General features: G+C 38.5%; 1 protein-coding gene across 2 annotated transcripts in view; it reads right to left on the bottom strand.

The window, feature by feature from the left end:
• TRIM24 (tripartite motif containing 24) overlaps positions 1 to 19,519 on the bottom strand; it is a 54,092-nt gene that overhangs the window by 19,221 nt on the left and 15,352 nt on the right. For both annotated transcript variants that reach the window (XR_014026930.1, XM_081331220.1), the window contains exons 2-5: positions 17,031 to 17,149; positions 9,758 to 9,905; positions 2,460 to 2,592; positions 2,054 to 2,170 (exon numbers count right to left, since the gene is read on the bottom strand). Coding sequence is in view for 1 of the 2 variants with exons in the window: in XM_081331220.1 (XP_081187346.1) it covers positions 2,054 to 2,170; positions 2,460 to 2,592; positions 9,758 to 9,905; positions 17,031 to 17,149 (517 nt within the window). In the remaining variant the exon portion in view is untranslated. The remainder of the gene's footprint in view (positions 1 to 2,053; positions 2,171 to 2,459; positions 2,593 to 9,757; positions 9,906 to 17,030; positions 17,150 to 19,519) is intronic.

The raw sequence follows: 19,519 nt of genomic DNA on the forward strand, positions 1-19,519 counted from the left end.
AGAATGTAATACTGTATTAAAATAATCTGTAAAAAACTACTGCACCCATACATACAGTGACATAATAGGCTTCCATCATGCCTGATTAAAATAATTGCCTAAGAATGTTACATGGTTAGGTGATTATTATAACTAGAATGGAAAATTGAAGGTCTCTAACAGATATTCAGAGAAATGTTTCCAAATAAACCAAAGGGGAATAGGAGAGTAAATTTTACCACTGATGGGTTTACAAAGGTAGAATGAAAAGCAATGCCTCCAGGGTATAAGTCACCAATAGTTACTGACATGCTAGAAGCTCTGATGCATTATTTAGCATCATTCACTTTAATTAGCATGAAGTTGCTACTAGAAAAGGTGGTGTTACTAGGTTTATGAAATGGAAGTCTGCAGTGAGTATTCATCAGGGTACTTTAAATAACACATCATGATTGAATTTTTGACTGTCAAAGGAGTCTATTTGAAATTCACCACCAAACCCAGGTTGTTTATGGTGATGACTGCTGATGGGAGCACTAGCCAAAAAATGTAAAGATGGTGAATCAGGAAGAGGTGATTTGTGCCATGAACAATAAAGTAGAAGACTTCTGACAGCATTGGCTGAGCTTCACACAAGAAATGTTGATGAACTGATTAAGGACAATTGGTGGATCACTTGAAAGGAACTTGCTGCCAAGCTCAGCATTTCATAGTAATATTATTTATGTTCTTCTCTTCAATATCAGAAAGATTGCATGAGATGCTCCTAGCATGCTTATGGCAGAAATGAAACTGTCAAGAATTGAAATTTGTTGGCAATCGTTGCCATACTATAAGAATGAAATTGAGGAATTTTTTCATAGAATAGGCTGATCATTATGATGCAGAAATGAAGCATCTGTCCATAAACATCATCACTAACTTTCACCTGTGAAAGAAAAATTAAAAAAAACTAGGCTTTGGCAAGAAAACCCATGATTAGTTTTTTGGGATGCAGATGGCATTATTCACATTGACTACCTGGAACCAGACATCACCATCAACTCAGAGCACTATAATGTCACACTCAAAACTTTGAAACAATGATTAAGTAGAGTTCAGAAGCACAAGAATGAAATTTTTCTCTAACATGACCACAGTAGGCTTCACACATCACAAGCCACCCAAGAGGCAATTGCGAAGTTGGATCAGATTGTCTTACCCCATCTGCCATACACTCCAGACTTGATGCCATCTGACTTCTACCTTTTCCCAAAAATAGTTTGTGGGCATCTATTTGACTCAAATGAAGATTTGGAAAGGACTGTCAGGACCTGGTTGAAGAGACAAAGTGTGGAGTTCTTTCATGATGGCTTTAAGACGTTTGTCCATTGTTGGGAGAAGTGTGTAGTGAATGGTGGAGGTTATGTGAAAAAGTAAATATAGGCAAAGAGCTCATTTCCTGAAATATTTTCCTGTTTCATGTATTAGAATACCACTATTAAACTAAAATTATGGAGGTAAAGGCATTACTTTTCATTCAACCCTGTTTTCTTTTTACCTTTAAAAATATCTGGGCAGGCTTATAGCCACATAACAGCTTGTCTCCTCCATAATCTCTTCTTGATTATGATATTTATCAGACCATGCAATTTCCAAGTTACCCCTTCTGCCCAAAAATTGATTACATTTTAGGTAGCATGATTTAGGGTTAGGGTTTTTCTTTCGCTGTATCCAGTGCATTCATCTTGCTTATATATAACCTGCAGATATTTATTTGGCCACTGTAGGAAAAGATTTATGCTTTGTTCTGATTAACTGCCTATTTTTTATATTATTAAAATACTTAGGAATAATTACATTCAAAGTCCTCCAAGTTCATCTGATGTGAATGAAGCTCAAAATTATCTTACCCCGATTCTCTTTTAGGCATTTTCATGTGCATATATTACTCATTATTCTACATATCAAATGTAGAGAGGTAAAAACTAAATGAATCCAATTACTGCAAATAAAATTTCATTTTATTGAAACTTTTAACATGAAAAAGCTGATATTAAAATAATATTTAATACTTCAAAATAAAACTCAATACCTATTTTGAATCTGCTCCCCTGTATATTTTATATACTTGCTTTTTTCCATCAATTTTGTAATAAGAGTGTCAATTATTACTTTTTGATTCTGAAAGGCTTCTTCTATAAATTGGTATCTGCAAAAAAAAGGAAAAAGAAATATGCAGCATGTTTACATTAGGTATATTTTATATATAGTCTTTTAAAAATACATAGACTAAAACTGAATAGAGATGAAAAGATATAAATATAATTCGATAAAATCTATAAATCATGTCAAATTATACATTAACTCTAAAGCAAACCAGATTAAAAATATCAGGCTAGCCTATCTCTTGCAACTCATAGTGCTCTAACAGACTCTTATTAGCTCTTTATCCAACTTTGCCTTTTTTCTTTTCTTTACAGATATATTCATTTTAATACCTGTGTTCTTTGTGCTCTAGCAACTGACAATCCCGACATGTCAATTTGTCACAAGTTTCACAATAGAGTTTCAATTGCTCCTTTTTGTGGTAAGGGCAGAACATAGGTCTTTGACTAGTTACACCAACAGCTTCTGTTAAAAAATAGAAAGAATAGTCTGATGAATAGGAATTAACTGTTATAGAGCTAAACTGAAAGTTAAATCAACTAATACAATTTTGCCCCTTTTAAAGGTGTTGAAACCACAGGAACCTTGGGGGAGGGGAAGTGACCATGCAATATTGGAATTCAACTTATGCAAGCACAATCAACAGAACACAGTCAAACTTGTCTTGGACTTTAAGAGAGCTAATTTCAACAAGCCTAGATGGAGCTTGGGAAGGATTCAATGGATGAGAATCCTCAAGGGGAAAACAACTCAAGAACCTTGGGAAATTTTGAAAAGTGAGATTATAAAAGCCCAGTCTAACACAATACCAATAAAGAAGATAACAGCTCTAAAAAGAAACCAGCATGGCTGCATAAAGAACTCTCTGATAAACTGAAAGACAAAAAGGACAAGTATAAAAAGTGGAAAGAGGGCACATACAGTAACTAAGGAGAATATCAGCAAATAGCCCAAGCCTGCAAAGATGAAGTGAGGAAAGCTAAGCTCAAAATGAACTAACCCTTCCAACAAAAGTCAAAAATAACAAAAAAGCTTCTTTCAACATGTAAAAAACAAGAAAAAAGTTAAGGAAATGATTGGTCTACTAGTGCAGACATGTCAAACACAAGGCCCGGGGGCCAGATCCGGCCCGCAAAGTGGTTTCATGCGGCCCACAAAGCCATCCTGAAAACAGTGAGGGAACGGCCCCCACTGCCTTGGCCCTGGCCCAGAGACCCTCCTTCTGCCAGAGACCCTCAGATCTGTCTCACTCCTGCCCAGGCCCCCATAGGCACCCTTGATGCGAATGATGTAGAGCTGGCCATGCCCACCCAGTAGGCCATACACACTTTAGCCATGCCCACCCAGTAGGCCACGCCCACCCAGGCCACACCCACCCAGCCCCCTGAGGGTAATCACAATGCTGATGCGGCCCTCAATGAAATTGAGTTTGACACCCCTGCACTAGTGGGAGAAAGTGGCAAGAAGGTGACAAGCAACAGGGAGAAAGCAGAACTACTCAACTAGTTTTTTTCAATCCTTATTTACACAAAGGGAAAAAACAGTCCAACCTATTAAAAACAGTACCGTAAAAAACAGATTAGAAACACAAGATAGGCAAGAAAATGGCAAATGAGCACCTGTCCATCCTAGATGAGTTCAAATCACCAGGACCAGATGGACTACATCCCAAGGTTCTGAAGGAACCGGCAGATGTGATCTCAGAATCACTGAACTATATCTTTCAAAGATCCTGAAACACTGGGGAACTACCAGAGGACTGGAAGAGAGCTGATATAGTTCCCATCTTCAAAAAAGGGGAAAAAATAGATCCAGGAAACTACAGACCTATCGGTCTGACCTCAATACCTGGGAAGATTCTGGAAAAGATAATCAAACAACGAATCAGTGAACACGTAGAGACAAAGTCATTACTAAAAGCCATCTGTCAAAAACAGATCATGCCAGACAAATCTTATTGCATTCTTTGACCAAGCGACAAAATTAGTGGATATAATTGTTGTGGATATAATTTACTTGGACTTCAGTAAGGCATTTGGTAAAGTAGATTACAACCTACTGCTTGATAGGATAGAAAAATGTGGATTAGACAGCATCACCACCAGATGGATTCGTACCTCTGGTTTGAAAGAGGGGTCGAAGAGGCCATCTATGTCAAAATTGAACAGCTTCTCTCAACAGAGGGGGAGGAATATTACTCATCTATCTTCAGTCTACAATACAATCCTTTCAACAGTTTCAACAAGGCTCCACACAGATTTGCACTACTTAGGTGACCTTGATGACACAGATAAGCCTCCAGGTGGCATCAATGACTCTCTAAAGAATGCAAATGACCAGCTGTCTGCAAGGAATGTCAGAGCTGAAGAAGCTTCTTGGATGAGTACTGAAATGTCTTCAAAGAGAAAAAAATGTCCAGTTGCCTTGTGAAAAAGCACCTTTGAGACAACCAGGGCCTGGATGACTGAGAATCTTCATAGATATTTAACCAGATAGAAGTATTTCAAAGAATATAACCATACTACTAGATCTAAACATACTCCTTGGTAGCAAAACTTAATCGTGGAAAGAGTAGTTATCTTATGCACTTTTGCAAAATTGTTTCAAAACTGTAAGAAAAGTTTGTTGTGTGGTGCCTGGCCACCAAATTGAACTTCCTTTTCAAACTGGTTCAGCAGTTAGATGTATCTTGGAAAAACATAAACAAGATACAACACTTAACAATGTATCTACATGGATTTCCGGTTTGCCATCACAGTGCCTGCGGACGCATGGAGGCGAGCTCTGTCTTCAGCGTCCAATTTTATCCTGCTGGGGGACCCTGGAAAAGGTCAAAAGTCATCCTGTAAGGGCGATAAGCAAGGAGAGGACCCCCGCTTGATCGCAGAAGCCCTGCTGCTTGATCCGGGGCAGCTCTCTAAACCGGCGGGGAAAAGACTGGCCATAGCAATATGGCTCATCATTAAGCACCTTTAAAGCAACGCGGATGAAACTGGGTGACACCTGATCTTCTCTTTAAGACTTTAAATATCTTTCCTGCAAAAGCTGCCCAAAGTATTTCTTCCCCTGTGAGGAGGGAAGGGAATTCTTTTTTTTTTTTTAAATTTTATTGATTTTCTAATATTACATTCACATATTTGAAAAACAACGTGGTGGCTACATACAGATATCATTTATACAGATTTCATATTGCTACCATAAATATTTCCTCTCTTTTTCCCTTCATATATACTGTCAATTAGTAAATTAAAAGACAAGTTTTATCCTATCCATCACATAGAAAATAACTTTCTTACACATATCCATAGAGCCTTGGTGGAGCAGTGGGCTAATGCCTCCTTAAGTAACACCAGCTGCCTGCAATTAGTGCAGGTTCGCATCCCACCAGGCTCAAGGTTGACTCAGCCTTCCATCCTTCCGAGGTAGGTAAAATGAGGACCCAGATTGTTGGGGGCAATTAAGCTGACTTTGTAATAATGCCGCTTGGGGGGGCGAAAGCCCTAATAAGCAGGCATATACATAGAATGAAGGCTACTGCTAAGTTTGTAAAGCCGCCCTGAGTCTTCGGAGAAGGGCGGGATATAAATGGAATTAAAATAAATAAATAAATAGTTTTTAATTTACACATATTCTAATTGTTTTAACATACAATCTTTTAGACAATCAATGACCTAATAGATTTTTCAATTTTAATTTCCACTAACTTTTAGATTTAGTTTGATATTTATCATTCCCAAGATTTTTAGTATACTCCCAATTCATCTATCACCATTCCTCACAAAATCTAATATTCAAAATACACATCCCGTATACTTAACTTCTCACCCTCTATGTCAACAAGTTAAGGATACAATATGATATCCTTCCTTTTTGCAAATTATCAGTTTTGTTTTTAATAATCAAAATTTCTTTTTATTTCAATATTTAATGCTTCCTCTCTTCCTCTTTATATCTGTTCTCTCTTGCTTAAACTGATAATTTTTGTTTTTAACATTCCATATAGACCTATTTATTACTTTCAATAGTAAGTTTTTAGCTTCTCTACATTATTTACCTTTACATAACCGTTATGCAAATTAATCTTGAAATTAGCTATTAGTATTTATACTGCTAAATTTTAATGACCAAAATGTTTTTTTTATCTCAGTTCATAACTATGTCTTGTGTTCAACATATACATCTTATCTATTTAAGTACATTCTGTTTCAGTTTTCAATAAGATGGTCGAAACTCCATTCTTCTTGAGTCTTATTCTAGCTTTTTTTCTTTGCCAGGAAAAGGAATTCTTACCCCACCCTCGAAGAACAGCGGCGACTGACTACCCAGGGGAAATAGAGCAATTATAAGAACAACTTTAATTAATTGGATGCATATACCTTTGAAATTTGGGGAGTAAAAGTTTTCCTATTTTTATTGGAGATGTTGGTTTTTATAAACCTTGAAAAACTATTATTAAAACTCGGGACTTAAAACAGTTTTAAATGGCATTGGTGACATCTTGTGGCGAAGTATGGTTCTATAACTTATTATTGACTAAGAGACTTGGCTTGAAGCCTATAATTTAGAAAAAAAACTCTCTTGACCTTGACAGATACCACCTGTGAAAAACCCAGCTGTAAAGAAAGAACTACAGGGCAGCATATCTGGCCTGTTTGAACTATGAAGATAAACCTTTATTGATTTTCAGAGTTATATGTGGGAAATTGTTTTCCTATTTCTTTACATGAAAAGTATCTATTACACAAGATGATGGAATACTTTGGACTATAAATTCTTACTTGGCAAACTATTTCCACTATAAAGACTACCTACAACACGTGAAATAGATGTCCTATACCTAGCTATAAAAAAACAAAAACGTTTGATTCTAAAATCTTCAACTTAATACATTATCAGGAGAATATGGACGAAGATCAGGAAAAAATTCTTTTTATGTTGAAATCAATACACAAAACCATTCTCTCAGTGTGTAACAAAATAAGAGGCAACATAAAAGAACAAGATGCCAACTTAGATATACAAACCCAGATCTTGACTATAACCAAAGAAAGTAACAGGAGAAGTGAAACAACTAAATACTAAGACAGAGGACCCAACTGATCAATAGATCCAGCCAATGGGAAAATTAGAAAAGCGAGTAACAACATTGAAAATGGAAAAGACTTTTTACATAAATCAGAAGGAATCTGAGGAAAAGTAAGAAGAAGAGATTGAATAGAAGACAAACTTATCAGGACAATTGTGGGAAATTGGAGAAATACTGCTAAGCTTGTAAGCCGCCCTGAGTCTTCAGAGAAGGGCGGGATATAAATGGAATTAAAATAAAAAAAATAAAAAAAAATAGGGAGGCAATTAAATTAATACAATTGGGCTAGTTCTTCCAAAAAACCAAGTAATTAAATGGTCTTTCTTATTTCAAATAATAAATACAATAATAGAGGGAGAACTGTTTGAGGAAAATAGATAAATTTTAGAAAATAAAGTAACATTATAATTGAATAGGTAAAATGTGTAATAAGATAGACTTTTAGTTTAATATGGTGAAACATAGATAATTGTTAGAAAATAGAATAAGATTATATGCAAATAGAGAAGATGTGTATTTAGAATATTAGATTTTGTTATAAAAGGGGAAAATGTAGTGAGATAAGGGAAACTCTGGTCACCTAAAACTTGGAAATTATAACATACCAAATGTTAAGTTGAACATTGAGGGGAAATTAAAGCCTGGGGAAAAAAAGCAGTAACAGGACATTGATTGTATATAAAGATTGAACGCAAACACAATTAAGAAATGCATAAGTTAAAATTATTGATAAATGTAACAAAGATGGTTTTACTTAGTTGATAACAATAAGAACTATATTAGTTCAATATGAGATAGTAGATACTAAGGGAAAAAGAGAGGAAAATCTGATGATGTAACTTGAGATTTGTACTAAAGATTTATGTGTTATGGAATTATTGATTACCCAGTCACCACATTGCTTTTTAAATGTTTAATTGTAAAATTAGAAAATAAAATATTATAAAAACCAATGAATCTACATGAAAATATGACAATATACAGTAAGTTTAAGGTTCTAGAATTTAAGATTAAGAAACTAAGAAGGGTTAATAGAAAAATAAACTCCTTTCACCCAATGGACTGAAGGCCTGATTGTACAAGCCACCTATGAGTGGGTTGCCTACAGTGAGGGAGAAAAATATTTGAGCCCCTGCTGATTTTGTACGTTTGCCCACTGACAAAGAAATGATCAGTCTATAATTGTAATGCTCGGTTTATTTTAACTGAGAGACAGAATAACAAAAAAGATCCAGAAAAACGCATTTCAAAAAAGTTATACTTTTCTCACATTATCAGACAAAGTATATCAAGGCCTATTCAAACTAATCCTGGAGTTTTCCTCTTCCCCACTAAATATATGAAGGTATCAGCTAGGATTAGAGCAATGCCAGAAGCCATTACCATAAAAGAGCAAGGTCAGGTAAAAATGTGAATTTCAAACATCTTGAGGTCAAACTCCATGCCTGAAAAAACTCATTTTGAATTCAAACTAGCCATGAGGGAGGGGGGCCTCATTCTCCCAACAATTGCTTCCTACCTGCCTCCCATCCTGCCACTGGACTCACTCACCTTGCGAAGATCTAGCAAGCTGTCTTCACTCCAGCCTCTCTGCCGCACAAGATCACGGCGCTGAGAAGCTTCCAGTTTTGGCGCCCAAAGTGTTTACAAGCTGAGGGGACACTTGAGGCAGCGAAATCACTGCCACAAAGCGTCTGGCTCAGCTTGCAAACACTTTGGGTGCCAAAACTAGAAGCTTCTCAGCACTGTAATCTCGTATGACTTCAGCCGTGAGATTACAGCATTGAGAAGCTTCCAGTCTCCATGTGTCGCTCCTGGCTTCCGTTTTTGTCAGCAGAGGACTTCAGGAAAAGCCTTTGCTGCCAAGAAAGTGCTCTGGATTGACATGCGCATCATTCCTGACTTCTGTTTTCGTTGGCAAAGGCTTTTGCTGAAGACCTCTGCCGACGAAAACAGAGGCTGGGAGCAACATGCACGTCAATCTGGAGCTCCGTTCTCAACAGCAGCGGCTTTTTGCAAATTTGGCAAAAGGCTTTGGCAAGTGGAGGGAAGGCTTTAACATTTCAGGCCTTCCCTCCATTTGCAAAGCCTTTTACTGCAGATCTCGTCCAGGCCTTCATTTGCAGAGAACAGAGGCCTCAAGTACCATGACATCACATGAGATCAGTAGTATGAGATCTCATGCTTCTAATCTCACGTGATTTTGTAGTACTTTAGGCCTCCATTTTCTATGAATGAACTGGAGGTCTGAAGCATCGAAACAGGCCAAGACGAAAGGCTCTAGATCTTTGCAAGGTGAGTATCCACAGGCCTAGTGCCTATGGAGACCTGGCGGCAGGAGGGGGGGGCGGGGAGGGAATAGCCAGGGTGAATGTTGCATTGCCTCTGCGGTTGTTCGTAAGGGTGAAAAACTGCCATGGTGCTGCAATATTCATAATTTCGAGACTTGAGGGCACTTATTGTGCAACTTCGAACGTTCACTAAGGGAACATTTGTAACTCAGGGATTAACTGTATAGGACTGAACATATAAACGGCTCTTTACCTGGAGAAACCTCTTCTTTCTGTCTAACTGTATGGTCTTTTGTGAATTTCACTCTTTGATGAGCCCGTATACATGTCTTGCATAACCACTCTACACACTCCACACAAAAGCCATTGGCTTCTGCATTGTCTTCACAGCTTGTACAAACCTGCAAAATTAGAAACAAAATATATTTTGAAACAAATGACTTTCAGGTTTAATGGCATCGTGACATTGAAACTATTATGAGAAATCAATATATAGGCACTATTTGAGCAACTAGGACCAGAATGTATGTTGTTCAAGATTGTACAGTACTGTACAAAGGTTTTAGCCAGTTGTGCAAAAATGCTGTAAAAATACTTTCAGAAATAGAAATGTTAATAGTTTATTTTTCTCAGTTAATAAAATGGAAAGTAAATGAACAGAAGACAATTCCAAATCAAATCAATATTTGGTGACCACCCTTTATCTTCAAAACAGCATCAATTCTTCTAGGTACACTTACACACAATTTTTGAAGGAACTCATTTTTGAAGGGAGGGAGTTTTTAAAGTTGGCTTCTGCCCCCACCCCAATACTCAACCTTCTCTCTTAACAGTTGCTATGAAATGAGACAAGCAGATTTTAATCAGCAGACTTCAATGATAATGTAAAAATCTCTACATTCATCGAGTTACACCGAGTTAAGATCTGATCTTAATGATTAATGCAGAATTCAACTGGAAAGCTCATGAAATACTGTAATTGTGCTGATCTAAGAACACTTTGAGACTTTGTAAACAATTAACCCTTGATAAATCCAGGATAGATGGATTTCTTATTTGGGCTAGAATCGCATTTCAATGAAGGTTTTACAGAGTCCTGGGGAAATATATGTAGTTTTCCACTTGTGATCATTCAAAATTACAAGGGACCTCCGTAAAAAGTACTTATATTCTGGTTTTGAATTTCCAACAGCTGCCCCCCATGGTTATGTGACATATTTTGTGTGCACATTTACAGCTCTTTGCAGCATCCCATGGTCACATGACTTCTATTTACATTTACGCCAAAATTATTTCAATTATTTTATTAAATAAGTTATTTATTTCTAGTTTTTGACAAAAACACCCCATAAAGAAAAATGGATTCATATAATATCCACCACATTCTCTTTCTGAATACCATGTTCAGTTAATGACTGCTGCAAAAAAGGTCATAAAATTAGGCTAGTTACATAAGTGATCCACTTAACTACTCTCATGACTTACAACCATAATGGGCAGGCTCAATTATGGTAATAAATTGAGGATTATTTGTATACATAAAATTTCATCTCTTCTGGTAACATGAAAGATCTGCACAATATTGGTACTGGAACTAGTTTCAGTTTTTCATTTCATGAAATAAATTTTAAACACATGTTCAATCTTCACTAGAAAGTCAATTCCCAAAGAGAGGAACTTTCTGAAAATATCTTCCACAAATTCACACACATTTGATTAATTTGAGAGTTTCAATACCAATCACACATAGATTTTTTTTCACCATGTTTGGACTCTAATTCATTTATCCAAAATATTATGGTTTGAGTTATGGTCTCATGGATTTGTAATTGATCTTCGTATCTAGCCACTTTTTCTTCCATCTATTTTAAATCACTCTTAAGCTCTTGTTGAATCAACTTCAAGACTTATACTTTAACTAGGATCTTTTAGCAAAAGAAAACTCTGCCATTTTTCCCAGCACAGCAGATCTTAATGTCGCAGTTAGAATTAAGCTACCTATTGACCATTTGGATCTAGCTGCCATGCAGATAGCTCATTAAAAACAAAATACTATATATAGTATTTTTTTTAATTACCCAACGATCAAAGTCTTTATCTACAGAATCTGAAAATACAGTAGTTTGAAAACCCTTTAATTAGTATCAATCAATCAATTTATTATTACAGCCAAAGGCCAACATATAAACATTCAAATAAAACAAAACTAAACAGAACCAACACAAGAAGACATAGCAATATATTACAATTAATGATGTAATCAATGGGTGACCAAGGTCTGCCTAGTTTTACAGACAGTGTAACAAAAACTAGCTCCCTTTAGAAAAACTGAATCATACTGACCTGACAATAAAAATAACTATAGAAGGAACATCGAAGGAGTATGTGTCCAATGGTCTCCACCTCTCCTGAGCGACAGGAGCAGAGTCATTCAGCCAATGGTGTCTTTTTATATTTGCCGTACAGGACGGCTGATGAAAACACATGGCAACGTGCAAGTGAGAATGCTTTCCGGTGGTTTACTGACTCCAACTGACTAAGATACCTGGCAGGTGTAACCGTGTATCTAATAGAGTCTGGAGCCAGAAATAGCGCAGCTATACCTAAGTCCACTTACCTCTTTAATTATTTTTAATTACTCTTTAATTACTCCTTAATTAGTGAAGAAGCAATATGCACCAACAGAGTAATCCCAAACTAGGTATCAATGATAGGGCATTAGTTTAGTTTAGTTTAGTTTAGTTTAGTTTATTAAATTTTTATACCGCCCTTCTCCCGAAGGACTCAGGGCTGTGAACAGGGCATATAATAAAAATACAAAAATACAAAAGTTAAGAAAAAATTAAATTATTGCCCAAGTAAAACAGTAAAAATATACAAATATTAAAACCCTAAGTTAACTCCCCATCAGGCCAGGCCAGCTTGTTCAAATAAATGGGTCTTTAACCCGCGCCGGAAGGAGCGGAGATCCGGTGCCATCCGGAGCTCAACCGGCAGTTGATTCCACAAAGCCGGGGCGCCCACAGAGAAGGCCCTCCCCCTGGGGGCCACCAGCCGGCATTCTCTGACCGGAGGCACCCTGAGGAGGCCCTCTCTGTGGGAACGCACAGGGCGGAGGGGAGTCGACGCCGGCAGCAGGTGGTCCCCAAGGTATTCCGGACCCATGCCATGTAAGGACTTAAAAACCATCACCAAGACCTTGAACCTCACCCGGAAGACAACTGGTAGCCAATGCAGCTCGCGGAGCAAAGGTGTAACATGGGAGTACCGGGAAACTCCCAAGACAACTCTCGCGGCCGCATTCTGTACCAGTTGGAGCCTCCGAGTGGTCTTCAAGGGAAGCCCCATGTAGAGAGCATTGCAATAGTCAAGACGAGAGGTCACGAGCGCATGAGTGACCGTACACAGGGCATCCCGGTCCAGATAGGGCCGCAACTGACGCACCAGGCGAACCTGAGCGAAAGCCCCCCTAGTCACGGCTACTATGTGGTCTTCTAAGGTAAGCCGTGAATCTAGGAGGACTCCCAAGTTGCGAGCCCTATCCATGGGGGGTAAAAACTCACCCCCCACAGAAAGCGATTGAACATTTTGAATGTCCCGGGATGCTGGAATGTACAGCCACTCAGTCTTGTCAGGGTTGAGTTGAAGTCTGTTCCTCCCCATCCAGACCCGAACCGCCTCCAGGCAACGGGACATCACAGCGAGGGCATCACTGGGGTGGTTTGGGGTCGAAATGAAAAGTTGGGTATCATCAGCATATTGATGATACCCAACTCCAAAACCACGAATGATCTCACCCAGCGGTTTCATATAGATGTTGAACAGGAGAGGCGAGAGAACCGACCCCTGAGGAACTCCACAAACGAGAGACCTAGGGGTCGATCTCTGCCCCCCTGCCAACACCGACTGTGAGCGTCCCAGGAGATAGGAGAACCACCGAAGAACCGTGCCTCCCACTCCCAATCCCCTGAGACGACGCAGCAGGATACCATGGTCGATGGTATCGAAAGCCGCCGAGAGGTCTAATAGGACTAGGACAGAGGAATATCCCCTATCCCGGGCCCTCCAGAGATCATTCACCAGAGCGACCAATGCCGTCTCCGTGCTGTACCCGGGCCTGAAACCCGATTGGTACGGGTCCAAATAATCCGCTTCATCCAGGACCAGAGGGAGCTGATGCGCCACCACACATTCAACAACCTTCGCAAGAAAGCGAAGGTTGGAGACTGGACGAAAGTTGTTCAACACAGCTGGGTCCAAGGCAGGCTTCTTGAGGAGAGGTCTCACCACCGCCTCCTTCAAGACGGTGGGGAAATTACCCTCACTCAAAGAAGCAGATATAACTGCCTGGAACCAGCCTCGTGTCCTCTCCCTAGCTGCATAAACCAGCCAAGAAGGGCACAGGTCCAATAAACATGTGGTGGAGCTCAATCTCCCCATAATCCTGTCCACTTCATCAGGGGTCACAGAATCAAACTCCTCCCAGATAACATTGACAAGACCACCCGTGTCCTGCTCGTCAGACTCTGCCCAGCTGGAGTCCAAACCGGTCCGAATCTGAGCGATTTTATCCGACAGATGTTGACCAAACTCCTCGGCACGACTCTGCAAGGGATCCTCTCTCACCTCCTGATTAAGGAGGGAGCGAGTCACCCTAAACAGGGCGGCCGGGCGATTATCTGTGGACGCGATGAGGGAAGAGAAGTAATTACACCTCGCCGCCCTCATCGCTGCGAGATAAGACCTAATATAGGTTCTTAACCGCAACCGGTCGGATTCGGATCGGCTGGACCTCCAACAGCTCTCTAGGCCCCGTTTCCGACGCTTCATCTCCCGGAGCTCCGCGGAGAACCATGGAGCTCATTGGGATCTGCACCGGGTCAGGGGCCGCAAGGGTTCAACTCGGTCCAGTGCCTCAGTGGCTGCCCTTTCCCAGGCTTCCACTAAGGCATCCGCCGAGCTGTGAGCGACGGAGGCAGGTGGGGATCCCAGCGCTGCCTGGAACCCATCAGGGTCCATTAAGCGCCTGGGGCTTATTATTAGTTATTATTAATAACTAATAATATCTAGTTAACTAGTTAACTAATTAGTTAATAAGTAACATCTGCAATAATGCTGACGGCTATTTGCAGGTTTTTCTGAAGTAATTACTATGACTTCCAAATTTAGGAACCCTGGTGGCACAGTGGTTAGAATGCAGTATTGCAGGCTAATTTTGCTCACAGCCAGAAGTTCAATCCTGACCCGTTCAAGGTTGACTCACTTTCCATCCTTCTGAGGTCTGCAAAATGAGGACCTAAATTTTGGGGACAATATTCTGACATTTATAAACTGCTCAGAGAGTGCTGTAAAGCACTATGGAGTGATATATAAGTCTAAGTGCTATTACTATTTATTCATTAAATGTATATCTTACTTCTTTTCCAGTTTAAAATTGCCTATATTTGCACATTTGTTGAACTGTAGGACTTGATATAGAAATACTCTCTTCTTGGAAGCGTAACTGCAAGTTCATGAGATAGAATTCTATTCCCAATTTTAGAGTTTAATTTAGCAGCCAACATGAAGCTATAATTTGGAAAAATACAGGAATACTAACTTGTTGGTACAGCTTCAACAATTTCTAACAAACCTTCTGAAGGTAGTCCTTGACTTATGAGCACAATTGGGACTGGATTTCCAATTGTAAGTCATTATGATCGTAAGTCAAGGCACCCATGTGATAAGACCTGATCTGACATTTTTGCAGCACTCTTAAACAAATGCCATGGTCTTAAGTGCAAACCTATTCTTCTGAATGAGCATTTTTTACTGGAAAGAAACATCGCAAATCACACTCACAGGACCATGAGACACTGCAACAGATTAAGGTGAGCTGGTTGCCAAGTGTCCAAAATGAGATGATATGACTCTGTGTGTCTTTGTGTGTAGGTGGCATATTTTACAACCACCAGAATTTCCAATGGTGAATAAGCATTGTAAGGAGATAATAAAAACTGGTTAAGTTCACTCTATATTAACCCTAAGGTATTGCTATTGAGAAATTTACTGCTTTTACTGTTTTTAAAAAAGTCACATTTACCAATGATTCAGCTTACTCTCTAAGTACTAAAATATATCTAATATTCTAAACATTTTATACCATATAAATGTTTGGCACAGTGGTTGGAATGTAATATTTCAGGCTAACTCTGCCCACAGCCTGGAATTCGAACCTGATGGGCTTGAGGTTGACTGAGTTTTCCATCTTTCAAGGTCAGTAAAATGAGGATACAGATTATTGGGGACAACATGCAGATGTTGTAAACTGTTCAGAGAATGCTGTAAAACACTATGAAGCGATATGTAAGTCTAAGTGCTATTGTTATTTAGCTTTATTAAATCATTACACCAAATATATAAGAATAGCTTATATAGCAGGGTTCTTCAAACTTGGCCCTTTTATGACTAGTGTACTTCAACTCCCAGAATTCCTCAGCCAGGGTGCCTGGCTGAGGAATTCTGGGAGTTGAAGTCCACAAGTCATAAAAGGGCCAAGTTTGAAGACCTTTGGCTTATAGTTTCTTTTCCTTTTTAAACATAAAAAAGCTGTTTGATGCATTGTTCAAGATACATTGATCATTAACATCAGTCTTTTCATTCAACTAAAAAGGGATTTGTCCTATTACAAAAGAATACTAGTTATCATATTATCATTCTGTATTATTTCTTAAAAGGTTATTTCTGTGGATACCCTGCTAGAAATAGCATCTGACATATTTTCAATTTCTCATAGATACGATTACTGGTAGTTGCTTCTCCTATTTCTTAAATAAATGCTGTGACCAACCAAATTTCATGTTTCTTTTTCTATTAGGTGGCAAATAACAAATATAACAAATAACAGAGAGGGCCTCCTCAGGGTGCCACCGGTCAGAGAATGTCGATTGGTGGCCCCCAGGGGGAGATCCTTCTCTGTGGGCACCCCGGAGCTATGGAACCAGCTACCGGTTGAGCTCCGGACGGCGCCCGACCTTCGCTCCTTTCGCCGCGAACTAAAAACATACTTTTTTGAACAAGCTGGCCTGGCCTGATGAGGGGATTGGGGGGGGGGGGTTGCTACTGTTTTTTATTAGGTTTTAATGATGTATTTTAGTATGTGGGCATTTATTTAATCTTGTTTTAACTTTTGTAATTTGTATTTTTATTCTTGCCCTGTTCACCGTCCTGAGTCCTTCGGGAGAAGGGCGGTATAGAAATAGTATTAAATTAAATTAAATTAAATAAATAAAAAAACTGGTCTCTTATTAAAACCTGGTCTATTTTTCACCTAGCAACATTTCAGTCAGTAAAACATATACAATGTCAGTATATTTTCTGAGGATAAAATACTAAAGGAGTGCTCTTACCTATTTTTGCTTTTTCTGTCCTGTTTTTATACACAAAACATGCAACTGAATTTTTCACCAAGCATTAGTTTATATTTGTCAATGGAATATCATATATTTGGCAGTTTTAGGAATCCCCAAAATATTTAAGACACACACCTGATTTGACTTTTCTACTGTACTACTGGGAACCTCAGTAGTATCCTTCACAAAGATGTTGTCAATAATGTGTCTTTCTGCACATTCCTGGCCACAAATTGGACAGCGAACAACACCAACTAGTGGGGGGAAAAAAGAATTAGGTAAATTATAAATTTATAAATCAGACATTATCCACTCATTTTTAGGACTTTTTTTTTTAATCCTATTCAACAGTGTCCCATTTCTTAGCAGCAAATAATACATTCCCCTCAGCTTATCTCATTGCTTCTTGTCTAAGCCACATATCAATGCAATATAGTTTTATTTTACATTGAGAAATTCCTTAAACCAAAAGCATATCCCTATTTTGGTGTTCAAAGAACTTAAGATGATCATATATTAGGCCACGTGGAATATATTTATCAGGTCATATCATATACATTTCACATCATATCATATCATATGCAAGTCAAGTCATATGCATTTTTAAGAATTAATTAGTATCTTTAAAAATGATAATACTCAGATACATGAGTATATAAAAACAATATAAATTTGTATTTGAATTTACAGCATTGTAAGGGTATAAAATATTGCATAAAGAATATCAACAGAAAAGGTGAAGTTTTATAAATAAAGGAAGCTTGCTTTCTTACATTATACAGAGAATTATTCATGATTTTATAAAATATGCAAATAGTCAGGCATCTGAAAGCATTCAACTATCTTCAACTGTCACTGGTTATTACTCTGATAAAGTACTCTGAGGTACAATGCCTCTTCAAGCAGTTTGCAAGAGTAGTCTCTGACAATTACCTAGATACTGAACTGATTTGAAACCAAGAATAAGCTGAAGGAGACCAAAGTCTAATGAATGACCTAGTCTACTATAAAGATCAAACACGTAATGCCCTTCTTCTAAGAAACAACATAACAAGTCACAAATACAACTAGAAAGCCCGCAAATAAAAAATAAAGGCAGTTCTCTTCTCCTATTGTTGTTCCCATGCACTAAAACATAAAGGGAGACATCTTCCATGTCTGAAGACAGCACCTTGTCATCAAGATTGGTAGCCACTGAATCACCTGTCTTGTAGGAATGCAGTATTGCAGGCTACTTCTACTGACTGCCAACTGCAAGTAGTTTGGCAGTTTAATTCTCAACAATTCAAGGTTGACTCAGACTTCCACCCTTCCGAGATTGGTATAATGAGGACTCAGATGTTGGGGGCAATATGCTGACTCTGCAACCGCTTAGAGAGCTGTAAAGCACTATGAAGCTATATATATTGCTATTCAGCAATTTGGTGGTGGTGCTGGCAGTTAGGAGAATGAAATAAAAGAGCTCTCCTCTCCCAGTCTACTACTGGGTTATGTAGCTTTAGCCATGTCAACCCTAACACAATAAGTTCTTGAAGATTATGGCTTACGTAAGAGCTTAGCATGCTCTTCAATTGTTAACAATGGTACTGTACACTATGATGGTACCAGCTCTTAGAGGCTGCGTATCATCTCTACCTTACCTTCACAGGTTTACTCTAGGTATCTGTAACTCTTCTCCTGACTATAGCTCTATGAAATTTGTGATTGCACCAGAATCAAATAAAGCTTCAAGTTGTTCCTCGAAACCAAAGTCAAAAAACAATTTGATAGAAGCAAATAAGAGTATTTTGATCCAGATGAACCTAAGCTTTTTACAAGCTGAATGGACGCCCCTGCAAGTTCAATGATAATAGAGCTGAAAGGGACCTTGGAGGTCTTCAATTCCAACCCCCTGCTCAAGCAGGAGACCTTATACTATTCCAGACAAGTAACTGTCAGGTTTTATCCTTTTTATTAGTTTATAATATAAAATACAAAAATACAAAAACAAATAATAGGAAAAATAGGGGAGGGAAAGAGGAAAAGTGTAGAAAAGAAGGGGAAAAGAAAGAAAAGGCATTAGTTCCAACTCTCTTTAGTGTAGGTAGGATAAATAATATTCTACTACAAGTCATTGTCCAGTCTCTTAAAGCACCCACAACTTCTGATGGCAAGCTATTCCATTGGTTAATTGTTCTCACTGTTAGGAAGTTTCTCCTTAATTCCAGGTTGCTTCTCTCCCTGATTAGTTTCCATCCACTGTTTCTTGTCCTGCCCTCTGATGCTTTGGAAAATAAGTTGATTACTGGAATCCTGCTATCATGTCCCCCTAGACTAGCCAAACCCAAATTCTACAACTGTTCTTCATATGTTTTAGTCTCCAGGCCTTTAATCATCTTAGTTGGTCTTCTTTGTACATTTTCCAAAGTCTCAACATATTTTTTTCTAATGTGGTAACCAAACTGGATGCAGTATTGCAGGTGTGGCCTTACTAAGGGTTTATAAAGCGGTATTAATACTTCACATGATTTTGATTCTATGCCTCTGTTTATACAACCAAGGATTGTACTACTTTTGACTGCTGCTGCACACTGCTGGTTCATATTTAAGTGATTGTCCACTAGGACTCCAAGGTCGCTTTCACA

Source organism: Vipera berus, assembly GCF_964194415.1.
Source record: "Vipera berus genome assembly, chromosome: 6".
NCBI classification, from domain to species: domain Eukaryota; kingdom Metazoa; phylum Chordata; class Lepidosauria; order Squamata; family Viperidae; genus Vipera; species Vipera berus.